This window comes from Thermobia domestica, unplaced genomic scaffold (genome assembly GCF_964235325.1).
Source record: "Thermobia domestica unplaced genomic scaffold, izTheDome1.hap1.1 HAP1_SCAFFOLD_1767, whole genome shotgun sequence".
NCBI classification, from domain to species: Eukaryota; Metazoa; Arthropoda; class Insecta; order Zygentoma; family Lepismatidae; genus Thermobia; species Thermobia domestica.
Window position 1 is genome coordinate 13,356 of NW_027657477.1, and position 13,943 is coordinate 27,298.

The following is a 13,943-nucleotide window of genomic DNA, read 5'->3' on the forward strand; positions in this document are numbered from 1 at the left end:
TATCCAAGTTGTATATTATTACATTATTATTTCTGACATTACTTTCAATTTGGTTTATATAGTGCCGAAGAGAACTGTTCCGGTGTGGAAGAACCGCTTCCGCCTTTTTTAATAGTTCTTGTTTTTTCTTGCTCTTTTAGTCGAAAACAATGTGAAGTGTATATAGCTACCTTTTGTTAAATGACATACTTACTAACATAGACCATAACACATTAAAAATCTGAAAGAATGCAATACAATTATTACGTACGGTACGTAAACTACCTAGGTACTATATTTTTCACCATTTTTAATATTATTCACTCAACTTTCTTTGTCCATCTTCGTAAGCATTAGCAACTTGGGATGAGTGTAGCATGTGATATCTAAACGGGAAGTGGACTAATACGGTCGAATAGAGCAATGAAGTTGTAGCGGAAAATGTTATCGAGTGAGGTGGCTTTCTCGAGTGTCTATATCGTGTTGCATTATGTTTGATCGGTTTGTTCGCAATATGAAGCCTTTGACTATTGTGATAATGGTGCCACAGGACACGATTATTGTGCCCTCGGACGATGGATCATCATTGCAACTTCCGGACTCGCGAACCACTTTTCGTTTAGATATCATATGCTACACTCATCCCAAGTTGCTAATGCTTACGAAGGTGGACAAAGATAGTTGAGTAAAACATATTGCAAGTGGGGAAAAATATAGTCGTTTACGTACAGTACGTACTAATTATATTCCAATCTTTCAGATTTTCATTGTGTTATGGTCTATATTAGTAAGAATGTCATTTAACAAAAGGTAGCTATATAAGTACATTGTTTACGACTAAAAGAGCAAGAAAAAAACAATAAAAAAGGCGGAAGCGGTTCTTCCACACCGGAACAGTTCTCTTCGGCACTATATAAACCAAATTGAAAGTAATGTCAGAAATAATAATGTAATAATATACAACTTGGATATGAAATTTCACTGTTAGTTTTCTTGGCTTGTAGATATGTCTAATATGCATGTGTTTTCGTAAAAATCCAAACTTTCAATATACGAGTATCAGTCTCCTAGATTTTCGTAAATAACTTTAAAGATGATCTTAAATCTTCCAAATAAGTACAGATAATGATCAATAAAATTCATAATTGACTTTTTGAGAACATGCTGGTCCTAATTGATATATCACATGACTACCTTTCCATTTAAAATAAAAATCACATATTTCAAAATGGCGGATTTCAAGATGGCGGCGGAGATTCATGATCTACTCTGCCCATTCTTCTTTCGCCAATATGTAAAACTATCACCGTTTGCATTGTCTATCTTTCACTATTTTTTACGATTCAACAGTCTACTTGTATTTCAATAACATAGCATAACCCTTCTTCCACCAAATTTGACCCCCTCCCCTTCCGTTTCTTATGGCGCTCAGTCGCTATAAATTTGCACATACACATATTTTCACACCCTCTATCAGGTGCACTATGTCTCATCCCGCAACTCGATTCATCCATTTGGACTCTTTACTTGTCAGAGTAAGATTTTGCCTCAAAATCTAAGGTTTTAGGCAATCCTAAATGTTTTCAGTGGTTCTGAATATTCTGGATATTCTATAAGCAGGGGTGTCATTTAGGGAGGGTAGAGAGTGGGAATTGCGTCTCTAAGTTTGAGAAATCAATTGTATAGTAATATACTAACAAAAAACGAAAAATTCTTATGAGAGGAGAATCTTGCCCCCTTTTCTCCTCTAGCAAAATCTGAAATGACGCTACTTCTACAAGAATGTACCGAATATTCAGTGGAACGAAGGTCTACACAATACGGACCGTTAGTGCCATGCACTAATAGAAATGTATGAGATGGAAGTATCAAGTATAACGAGTGAAGTAGCAAAACTAGTATAATGTCTACAATTCTGTAGGATATCACCACAACCACCACTACTACTATTACTACTGCCCTCCCCGCTGGTCTAGTGGCAATCACGTTTGCCTTTGGTTTACGGTTTCCCGGTAGGGTTGCTAACTTTTGAAAATGGAAATACTGGACATCCCCGTGAAGTACACTTCTAAGACTGACATCATCGCTTATCAAAAATGTGAACAATCTGAAAGGGGTTACTTTACATAAAATTGAGCGATTCAAAATTTAATAACTTTAGTTAGTTTTGAAACATTTATTAGACTAGGCACGTACCCAGGATTTCGCAATGGGGGAGTCCGTGATATGAAGTAATGTGGTTATCATAGCTGGAACTCGATCAATCTAAACTATTTTATTGGTAACATATATTGGTTTATTAGGACAATAAAATGAGGATATGTTAGTAAGTATTTTAATAACAAACTATGAAGAAATCTGGAGCAAAAGAATATTAAAAAATATTGAAAAAGATTTTACAATGTCTACGTTTCTTTCTCTGTTCATTCAAATATAACAATTTTCCTTTCATTGTGACACCAGCTATTATAAAAAGTACGTATCCACTATTATAAAAAAAATACTACATATCCAATAATGTCTTGTAAAATATTTTTCAATATCTGCGTTTCTTTCTCTGTTCAAGAATTTTCTTTCCATATAACTTTTTTGTTTTAATTATTCCCTCTACTGTCTGTTTCAAATGACAAATTAAAGGAGCACTAGAAAACTGTTTCTGAAACATGTTTCATACTGCAAAGAAGCGATGACGAAAAATTATGATAGCTAAATGTCCGCAGTATTACAGAACGGCATTATGATTTCGAAAGCTTGCAATTTCCCTGACAAGTAGCAGAAATTGTGAGAATTCCGTAACTTTTCTAGAAACTTCAAATTCTCTGATTTTTCTTGGATATCCCGCTCATTTGGCATGACTTAACTGAGCAAGTAATTTGGCTAATACGTTCCTCAAGGCTGGAGTGGAGAGGAAACAATGAGAAGGGCACATGCCGACAACGCTATGCCCAAGCTTGCGTATCATTGGCTACTGCTTATTTAACTTGTCATTTGGAACAGACAGTAAAACACACGTCAATAACTTTCTCATGCTGTCTAACAAATTTGTTTCACCCTTTCTTAATTTTTTCGTTTCTGGTTTCGAAAGGGGTTAGAACCCCCAGGACCCCCTGACTACATGAATGATTAGACATACTTTTTTCCAGTTTTGGTTGAGTCGGCACATGTAATTTTTATTGTCTACCATCAACAATATATCGTATTTAAAACAGAAAAGCAATATGGCAAGCACAAAATATACTTGCAAAATAAGTCTTACCAGCTTTGCTGGGGCTGGTAATGTCTTATGATGCCTACATACTTTTACTAGATCTGGATACATTATTTAACTGGAAGATGTAGCTGAGGATGAGGCAGTGCTAGCTAAAAATGTACTTTTGTTGACCTCTAGTGGTGTGTTCAGAAAATTTTCTGTCTCCATCTCTACAGCAAATTCCGTGTAATGACAGGTCGATATTAAAGCGAACTATAAAGCTCTGCTTTATCCAAGTTCATCGACAAACGATTCCTTTTGTCACTCTAAAATGATGTCAATGGAGCAGAGAAAAGGTTTAGTAAGAGGTAAAAATTACTGGACATTTAACGTAGCCAGTTTTGAGGTTGAACTAGACGATGGACAAGTGAAAAAAAAAACTGTCTGCTAAAATACCGGACGGTTGGCAACCCTATATCCCGGGGTTCGATTCCGAGTGGGAGAGCGCACAAAATTAATTCCACAATTATTCACTTTCATTAATCATCTGTCTCCTTTATCCTAAAGAGCATAACTGTTGGATGGTAAACTGAAAATTTTCATTTTTAGTACTATCACTACTTATAATAATGATAATAATAATTTAAGAAATACTACTGGTGCACAAAGATCTGCTCAAAGACTATGTGGAATCACAACTATATAGCATACCATTTGGTTATATGTAGTGTGTATCATCATCTCGTCTGGCCGGTACTTAGTATCAAAGATTTTCTCGTCAATCCGTCCTCCTGCATCGACAAGGACTTCTAACACGCTCCTTTGATCAAATATAGAAGCAACATGAACGGGTGTTAGTTTTCTCATATCTCCTTGATTTGGATTAGCTTTTTTGATTAACAGAAATTTGACGGCGCTAAGATTTCCATGCCATGCAGCGACATGCAGCGCAGTTGTTCCATCTTCAAGAGAAAAAGATGGGTCGCCACCTTTTGGAAACAAATGTTCTATTTTAGATTTTCTTCGCAATATAGCTTCAAAAAATTCTTCCATATTTTTATTTATTGGAACCTAGCAAATTTATAAACTCGTTCCATTTCCAATGCAAATAATCTCTTAATTCGTAAGCCAATTACAAAGTATAATTCCCAAATCATCGAGATTACATATAAAATTATGCTTATTAAATCAATATAATCACGGAAAGTTTCATATAAGAATGAAATAATAAAGGACAATTTTTGCTTGTAATTCTTCAATTGCATCTCGATTGATTAATAATCTCAGCATGTCACCTAACCACATTCTCTTCTTCTTTCTTAAGCTTAATCGAGGTTTAAATCTTGAAGTGCAGACCTAGCTCCCAGTTATTTATATCAGTAAGGTTTGATATAAGTAATCGTTTTGCAATATAGTGATTTTAACATAAAAATTATTAAAATGGTAGATTATGATAAAAGTGACAAATAACTTACGGTCATTACCACGTCTTCTGTTTTGCTTCAAGTATCAGCTGATAATTGATCTAAGATCAAAATACATTCCGCCGAATCACATAAACGAATTTTCGTGTATTGTACGTACTTCCAAAATTACATTTATTTTGGATATGTTTTATCGATCTCTGTTCTCTATCAAGACACTAGAAGACGTTATATCATGAGAATATAGATTTATTTTCTTTCTTCTGACAGTTCTTGAAAATTAATTTAGTTCCTCATTTGATTAATAGTAGTAATGGGGCGACTTGGCCTAACTTTTTGGCCCCTGGGTCCCTGCCTCAGGACCCATGGTCCCTGGCCCGGGGTCAATGACCTAGGGGTACCATGGCCCACCCCCTAAAATTTGGCAGGGGTACATAGGACCACCCCCCAGGACCCATGGTCCCTGGCCCGTGTCAATGACCTAGGGGTACTTAGGACCACCCCTCTAGATTTTGGCAGGGGTACATAGGACCACCCCTTAAATTTTGGAAATTGCTAAATCTAAAAATTGGGTGTGGTAACCTAGGTCCACAGTATGTACCTCTATCAGTATTGGGTGTCTATGTCGTTCCCTTTTATGAGTAAAAAATTGCCAAAAAAGTCAAATTTCGGGGTTTTTTGACCTAATTTATCCCCTTTGATGAGGTATTATTACCCTATATGGTTATATGGGCATATACAGGGGTTCATTACCTTTTATAAGACATGGGTATATTGCTGCACCCCGGGAGGTGTACCTTGGCCCACCCCATCAATTTTGGAAATTGCCCAATTTAAACATTTTGGTACAATAGTATAGAACCCTAGTATGTATTACTGTAAATTTGGGTGGTCCACTTTGTTCCCTTTTAGGGGTACAAAATTGCCAAATTTTAGTACAACCACATGTTTGGTTTTTGGCTCATTTTATTCCCTTGGATGAGGTCCTATTACCTTATATAGTTATATGGGTGTATACAGGTGTTTATTTTCTATTGTAAGACATAGGTACATTTGTGCACCCCTTTAAAAATTTGGCAGGAGTGCCTTGGCCCACCCCTTAAATTTTGGAAATTGCCCAATTTAAACATTTTGGTATAATAGTATAGAACCCTAGTATGTATTACTATAAATTTCGGTGGTCTACCTCGTTCCCTTTTAGGGGTACAAAATTGCCAAAATATAAACGGTGTACCTTGGCCCACCCCATCAATTTTTGGAAATTGCCCAATTTAAACATTTTGGTATAATAGTATAGAACCCTAGTATGTATTACTATAAATTTGGGTGGTCCACTTCGTTCCCTTTTAGGGGTACAAAATTGCCAAAATTTTAGTACAACCACATGTTTGGTTTTTTGGCTCATTTTATTCCCTTGGATGAGGTCCTATTACCTTATATAGTTATATGGGTGTATACAGGTGTTTATTTCCTATTGTAAGACATAGGTACATTTGTGCACCCCGGCAGGAGTGCCTTGGCCCACCCCTTAAATTTTGGAAATTGCCCAATTTAAACATTTGGTATAATAGTATAGAACCCTAATATAGATTACTATAAATTTCGGTGGTCTATCTCGTTCCCCTTTTAGGGGTACAAAATTGCCAAAATATAAACGTAAGCATTACGTTGTACCACGTGTTTGGTTTTGACCTAATTCATTTCCTTGGATGAGGTCCTATTACCTTATATGGTTATATGGCCATGTATAGGAGTCCATTCCCTATTATGAAACATAAGTACATATGTGCCCCCCCCCGGGAATGGTACCTTGGCCCGCCACTTAAGTTTTAGAAATTGCCAAATGTAAACATTTGGTATCATAGTACTGGACCCTAATATATATTACTACAAAATTTGGGTGGTCCACCTCGTTCCCTTTTAGGGGACATTTTGTTCCGCTTTAGGAGTGAACATGGATACCTTGGAATCGTCCCGAGTTTGATTCTTGGAAATGTTGAATTTAACGTCCCCGCGAAAAACGGTGATAGACCGAAACAGGGAAAACATGAACTTACTTGACTGAGGATTGAAGCAGGGACCTCATACAGTAGAGACAAGCGCTGAGCCATCGTACACGTGTGTTGATTACTATGCAATGGTCCCGAGTTTGATTCTTGGTGCTAGTTTTCAGGAAATGTTAACGTCCCTTGAAACGATGATGAGAAATGAGAAAACATCATAAACTTACTTGCTTGCGGATTGAAGCAGAGATATCACACATCAGAAATAAGAGCTGAGTCACCATGGCCCATTGAGAAGTTCAGTTTGTTGATTACTATGTCATGGTCCCGAGTTCGATTCTTGGAAATGTTGAGTTTAACGTCCCCTTGAAACGATGATGAAAAAATGATAGGAGGAAACATGAACTTACTTCGTTGTGGATTGAAGCGCTGAGCCGCCGTACTCCATTCAGTGCGAACAGTTTCGCGTATGAAAAGAAGACGACCAGATTATGTTACATTACACATTTCAGTGCGAGCAGTTTATACTAGGTTTATGTTTCATATAGAAAGATAGAAGATCTGCGTTGTCATCTTTTTTTACTTCGTGTGCAACTTTGACCTTGAAGAAAACCTTGTTGACTCAGTACAAGGCATTGACGTATACACATAATCTTATTGTTTAGTTGGCTGTATTTAGAGATGAATCAGACATGTAAGGTTGCTGGTTCGAATCTAGTTGTGTTCGCTGTAACTCAGGGTCTGAGCGATACTTACCGAAATTTTTCCAGTGTTGCCAACACTATCAGAATGAATCGATTCATTTAGTCGGAGCAGTTTCGTGACGAAAACTGATTTTTGTTTTGCACACAAATTTTTTTTCTGAAACAGAATTTTGTTTGTACATAAAAATTTTTTCTGAAACAGAATTTTGTTTGTACATAAAGATTTTTCTGAAACAGTTTTTGTTTTGTACACAAAAAAATTTCTGAAACAGAATTTTGTTTTCGTACACAAAAGATTTTTCTGAAAACATTTTTTTTTCGTACACAAAAATTTTCTGAATCAGTTTTTTTTTCGTACACTAAAAATTTTCTGAAACAAAAATTTAGTTTGATTTTTTTTTCCGCAAAACATTGATTTATTTTACCGGTAAACTGATTCAGAAAAAAGAAATTGAAATCGCAGTACAGGAAAAAGAATTTGATTTTAGGATGTGAAATAAAAAAACACAGAATCATGTTTTTGTACATTTATTTTTAGCATGTGAAACAGAATACAGAATTTCTTTTTTCTTCAAAGGAAGACGTGTCCGTGACGGGTACAAATTCTGTAAAGAGAAAATAAAACATATGAATATACATGGTAATATTTATTTTGTTTCCTGTGAAAGAAGAAAAACAGATTATTAACATCGAACTAACTGATCAAGAGAGAGTGAGGTGAGAAAAGAAACGCAAATGTGACGTACCTGAATTCCTTTTTTTTTCTCCACGGGTTTCTGCAAGGTGATGTCATCTGAGTTTTGTTTCCGCTGTGGCCTCGTTGAAGCATGTCCCGTGTTGCGTTGATTCTTTGCCCCGTCTTTGGGAGGCGTTGATTCTTTGCCCCGTCTTTGGGAGGTGATGTTGGTGGGATTAGGGGAAAATATGGCTGTTATTCTGTTCTGGCTTTTTTATACCCATAGGGCAATGTCTCGTATGTGTCTGGTATTAATCGGCGTTTTTTATAGTTGAAACTGTACTTCTTTTCTTCAGGTTTTGTGACAAGATGATGATCGTGGGTTCTGTAAATTTTGTGCGGCGTGCTAATGGAGATTTTTTCATTCGATTGATTTATGATCATTTGCTCCAGACTGTTAAAATTTAGCTTTTGACTTGCAGTATAATTGAGTGTGAATCCACGAATTTTGCATACATAACTGGTTGATTTCGTGTCGGGGTTGTAGATTTCCAAGGCGTACTGTTTTGGGCCACCAGACACGAATTTTTTAATGTATGCTTTTGGTCCAATTGATTCCAGTTCATTTGACATTGAACCAAGAAATACTTCTGGTTCTATTGTGGGCTGTGATGGTCGCTGCGTGAATATTACGGAATCTGTATCGAAATATAGTACTCTTTCTTGCAGCAGTTCTAAATATTTGTAGAGTTCCAGACGAGCTTGACACGTTGTAAATGCTCCAAGGACAACATTAGCATTGTGATTTTGTACTGGAACATCATCTTCATACTGCCAATAAAGGTATAACATCGAATCGTTAACAGGTAAAATTTGGTTGACTTTTATGTCTGGAGCAGTTAATTTCTGATACAGTTCTTTGGGGTCGTTAATGATGGTCGTTTGGCTGAAATTGTCTCTTATAGCGAGTCGTCCCCAGAAGGCATTCAAACAGAGTTTTGCAAGACTACGACGTGCTGAATTTGTCATTATATTTGCTGCATCTAAAGTTATGCCTTCCCGTTGTTGTACCACTTGAATATACTGCTGCTTTTCTTCTTCGGTGACGCAATTGGCAGGCCAACCAGAAGCTTCCAGCTTAGATTTCAAAAATGTGTTAATGTATTCGCTGAATAATCCGCCAGTCTTGGTTTCTGGATCATATACGGTGATGTCGTAATCCCAAATTTCGTAAATTTCAATGACTTGATACCCAAGTTCAATGGCTTTTTGAATTTCATAGGACACCCATGTTCCTGTTAGGCTTCGTTCACTGTCCGAATGTGTACATTCAGAATCTTGATTTAATGCTGTGGCACAGGCAGCACAAAGTGGAAACAACAACTTCTTATTTGAGCGAAATGGCAGCACTGGATGAAACACATTTCTGCTAGGCAAAATCTTCAACTTGACCAATCCGTTAACATCTTGGATGTCGGGCATTTTTGGATCCCCCTGTAGATATATTCGTGGGTGCCCTATTGGATACCGTCCACATTTATTCACATAAGGATACAGGGAAACGATATCCAAGAATTTTATTTCTTCGCCTTCATTTTCATTTGCGACGTGATACAATTTAATGGCATTAACACGGCCACCATAGAAGCTGTCTCTTGGATTTAATGGTGTCTTATTAGTATAAGGATGTGTGCTTAAAGAAGAGGCCAATGCTGGATTGGATTTTAACACTTGACGAAATTCACATTCCCACATTTCATGTACTTTATATCCCATGGATCGTAATAATTTCATTTTACGCTGTGTTCTCTCGTAGCGATAGTTCATCGTTTCTTCGGAGTTCTCATAAATGGGTTGATCACGGCCTGTAGGGACACATAGAGGACATCCATGGAATCTGCACCCTTCAAATTCATACACGTGTTCCTCTTTAGTGTCGGGATCTTTGTAGTAGCCGTCCAGATGAAAACCAGCAACATAAACTTCTTTGCCTTTGGCCGCATGTAGAATTGAATGACCCTCTTTTTCTTCCATGTAGGCAAGCCACTGCAAAGCAATCCGTGACTGATTGTTTCTGTGACGATATCCTCGTACAGGAAGAATGCTAATAGTATTGGGTTTTAAGAAATTTCGTCGAAATACTAAATTGCACGCACTCGCCAAAGTGATAGCCTCCAGGAAAGGATTGACGTGAGTTTCTTGTTCAAAAGTGGTCATGAAAGATATACAAGCCATTCGAAGTACGTTGACGTCCTGGACACAATAGTTTACCAATTCTTCTTGGAAAATAAACGTATCGTTCTGGTTTTCGTTGTACCATGTCATGAATTTCTCTCGTTCATCCACTTTCATTTCATCTGCACCATAATAATGGATGTTCGGTAATTTTCCCACATACGCTTGATTTGCAGCAGTATTAAAAAAGTGTGGAAAATATCCTTTGGTCGCTGGTAAATGAAATGCCTTGGATAATTTACTTAAAGCCATTGGCATGAAATTTAAGGAGTCAATAAACGATAAGTGATTCACTTTCATGCTTAAAATTTTTGCTCCGTTCAAGATCAAAGTAGGTTTCAATTCATGTTCTTCCACTAAAGATTTAAGAATAAAATGACCATCATATCCCTTACAGTTATGTGCCAAAGATACAATAAGTTTGATGTTGGGTCGTGGTTGACGTAAATACGCAAGAAAGGCATTGATCGGATCATCTTGAAAAATATGTTCTCGCTGTCCACAAACTTCACACGGATGATGTATATCCTCATCTTGAACACAGTTGTAACATACTTGTTGGGCCACCAGTAAATTGGGCTTATGAATGAACGTGTCTTCATCGAAGAAAGTATCCTGTGTGGCTTCGATATCATAGAAGACAATCATAGCTTTCTTGGCATGTAACACTGATGGAACTCCATGTTTTAATTGAGTCGTATCAGGCTTCATGTAGCATTGGTGGGTAGACGTAACGTGTTTATGGCACACATTACAAAAATAATCAGTACAATCATGTTTTCTTTCCCCTGTATGGACAAACGAATAAATGCGTAGACATTTGGCACACTGTTTCACCATCTTGCATATTGGTTGGCCCTTATGGTATGGTAGAGTCAGATGATTTGTATAGCATGTTTCACCATAAAATTCACGATTGCATTCTGGGCACTGCTTCTCCGTATTGGTCTTACTGCATGGCGGTTTCTGCAAACATTTCTCACACATGGCCGAACAGTTCTTGACGTGTCTATTTCTGTTATTATATTTTTTGTGGCATGCAGCACAGTAATAGTTGGTAGAAAAAACAGACGTTAATGACGTGATGATGTCATAATGAGAATTGATGCACATTAAATTGATTGGAATTTTGTCTTCGCCACCAGGCCCTTCATACAGAATATCTTCTCCGGAAAAGCTAGTGTATACGGTAAGTTTATAATTTGTCAAGTAGCGTTGCAATTGTCGTAATTCTTCCACGGATCCCCCATGGTCTAAATTCACTGATGATCTGGACAAAAGTTCATGTACGGCTGGAATAACAACACACTTGCTCTGGTTGTGATATTGTCTGTACAGTTTCTTGTTCGTATCCTTATATTTCTTTAGGCCAATAGCAATCACAATTGCATACGCTAAACATTTCTTGTCGGTGTTTTTTACTCGTAGAATGCCTTTCTTGCACTTTAATAATTCGTCGTTTGATAAAAGACCTCGACGCACCAATCCAAATCCACGGGGCACATCCACATGATGAAAATGGACAATGAACGGTTCGTTCATGAGAAAACTATCGTTACTTTGAAGGATGCGATCAAAGGATGCCCATAAAGTCTCCAGTGTCAAATTACTTGCATGCCGGAAAGATAGATAAAACGGTTTGTTCTTCTCATCGTGGGATAAAATCGATAATCCAACCATCGATGATTCGTCGACGTTTTCCAATAAGTAATCCAACATCTGTTGAAAGGAGGTCTGAACCCACTCCACAATATCGGTGCCACTGGTCGGAGCATTAATTTGAATTTCCAGCATTCGTCCTTCAAGATTAAAACGCCGATAATGTCTATTGATTTCTCGCAAGACAGTAAAGCCAGAAGTAGCCATATTCAAATAGGGAAAAAGGTAAGGTAAGCGAAAAAGGAATAGGCAAAGAAAAACAAATATCTAAAACGAAAAGAGAAAAAAAGCACGAATTAAATTGAATTCAGAGATCACTACGTTATCAAAATGACTACACGATCAATCCTAAAAGAATGATCATATCTCAAATAGTTCTACTACTGAAACGTTTTATTGTCGTCATACTGGAAATCAAACCCGGACCAACATCAACATGTAAATGACCTAACTTTCTGTAGTGATAAAAAGAATGAATGAAATTGTTTTTCTAACTGTGCTGAAAGAATCGTTGTAGTAGTAAGCATTTTTCCTCTGACACTGAACTTTAAAACGTATGACGAACATGAAACGAAAACAAAATCTCATGCGCTTGCTTTTCTCGAGCTAAGACAAGAAAGACTCGAATTCGTTTCTCGGCGGGAGATCAGATCCCACATTAAACTGTAGGTCCACGTCTCACGTTGTAGGGAACAAAATCGTGCGTAGTTTCTTTGTTTACGTTAATCGTAACTTTCAGAAACTGAGCTAAGTGGCTAGCGTTACGCACCTCTGGCCCGGGTTCAACACCCAGTATGCGATCAGATTCAACATTAAGCTGTATTCCTAGCCCCCCACTACTGAAAGGACGCTAAACCAAAATCAACAAATGATATCATTTTCTCGTGCTTACTTCTAATGTGTGGATGTGGCCCGGGTTCAACACCCAGTATGCGCTCAAATTCAACATTAAGCTGTATTCCTAGCACCCCACTACTGAAAGGACGCTAAACCAAAATCAACAAATGATATCATTTTCTCGTGCTTACTTCTAATGTGTGGATGTGGCCCGGGTTCAACACCCAGTATGCGCTCAAATTCAACATTAAGCTGTATTCCTAGCACCCCACTACTGAAGGGACGCTAAACCAAAATCAACAAATTTCTCGCGCTTACTTCTAATGTGTGGGATTCCTAATTCGATCCCCGGTCAAGTAAGTGAGGGTTATTCTTCCATTTGCTAAATATTTCATGCTAAAATAAAAACAATGATAACAATGTTATCCTCATGCAAAAGCACTCCATTGATATTAAGAAAACGCGGTTGATACTTACCTCAAATTCAAGGAACGGAGTAAAGTCACGCTGACACAAGAGGTAGACCTACGTTCATTCACGATCTTCGTGGAAGTAGGACTTGAAAATGAAAATTAAAAATTTTATTTAGATCTAAAACGGTTCAACTATAAAGTGACAACACTATCAGCCAATCAGAAACGAGGAAATGAATCAATGACATCACGGAGAACCAATGAAAACACAGCTTTCATCATGTATCATGAGCCGAAACGTGATGTAAGAAGCAATCTGATTGGTTGTGACATTATTCACGTTTTTTCTCCTTACACATTAATCGTTACGACATCTAGTATCGCCAATTTTGATCATGACATCATACCGTTGACTCGTTAGTTTCTTACGACATTCAAATTAACACATCTAAAATGTGATTCATTTTTCTTAAACTTGATTGAAAAAAAATGTAACACTCATCGATATGTTACGAAACTGTCTTTGACATAAATGTAAAGTTGAGCTTTAAAAGTCCGTCAGCTGAGAAAAAAAATGCTGATGTAGTACTCTTCGTAAAAGCACATGCTGCAATTTCACAATAACAAGCTTCTATGCGTAACAACGAGCAGAAATGTGTAGTAATGTAACATAATCTGTTCATGTTCTTTTTTCATACGCAAAATTGCTTGCACTGAAGTTGGCATGGTGCCTCAGCGTTTTTTTTTTCTGATGTGTGAGGTCTCTGCTTCAATCCGCAAGCAAGTAAGTTTATGATGTTTTCTCATTTCTCATCATCGTTTC

The 13,943-nt window shown here is 37.2% G+C and overlaps 1 protein-coding gene across 1 annotated transcript; it reads right to left on the reverse strand.

Moving 5' to 3' along the window:
- Window positions 1–7,821: 7,821 nt before the first annotated feature.
- LOC145678045 (uncharacterized) lies at window positions 7,822–9,458 on the reverse strand. Its single transcript, XM_081748210.1, has 2 exons — window positions 8,047–9,458; window positions 7,822–7,905 (listed from the first exon to the last, which is right to left on the reverse strand). The coding sequence occupies exon 1, from the start codon at window positions 9,456–9,458 to the stop codon at window positions 8,232–8,234; it is 1,227 nt and encodes a 408-aa protein (XP_081604336.1). The 3' UTR covers window positions 7,822–7,905; window positions 8,047–8,231.
- Window positions 9,459–13,943: the final 4,485 nt, after the last annotated feature.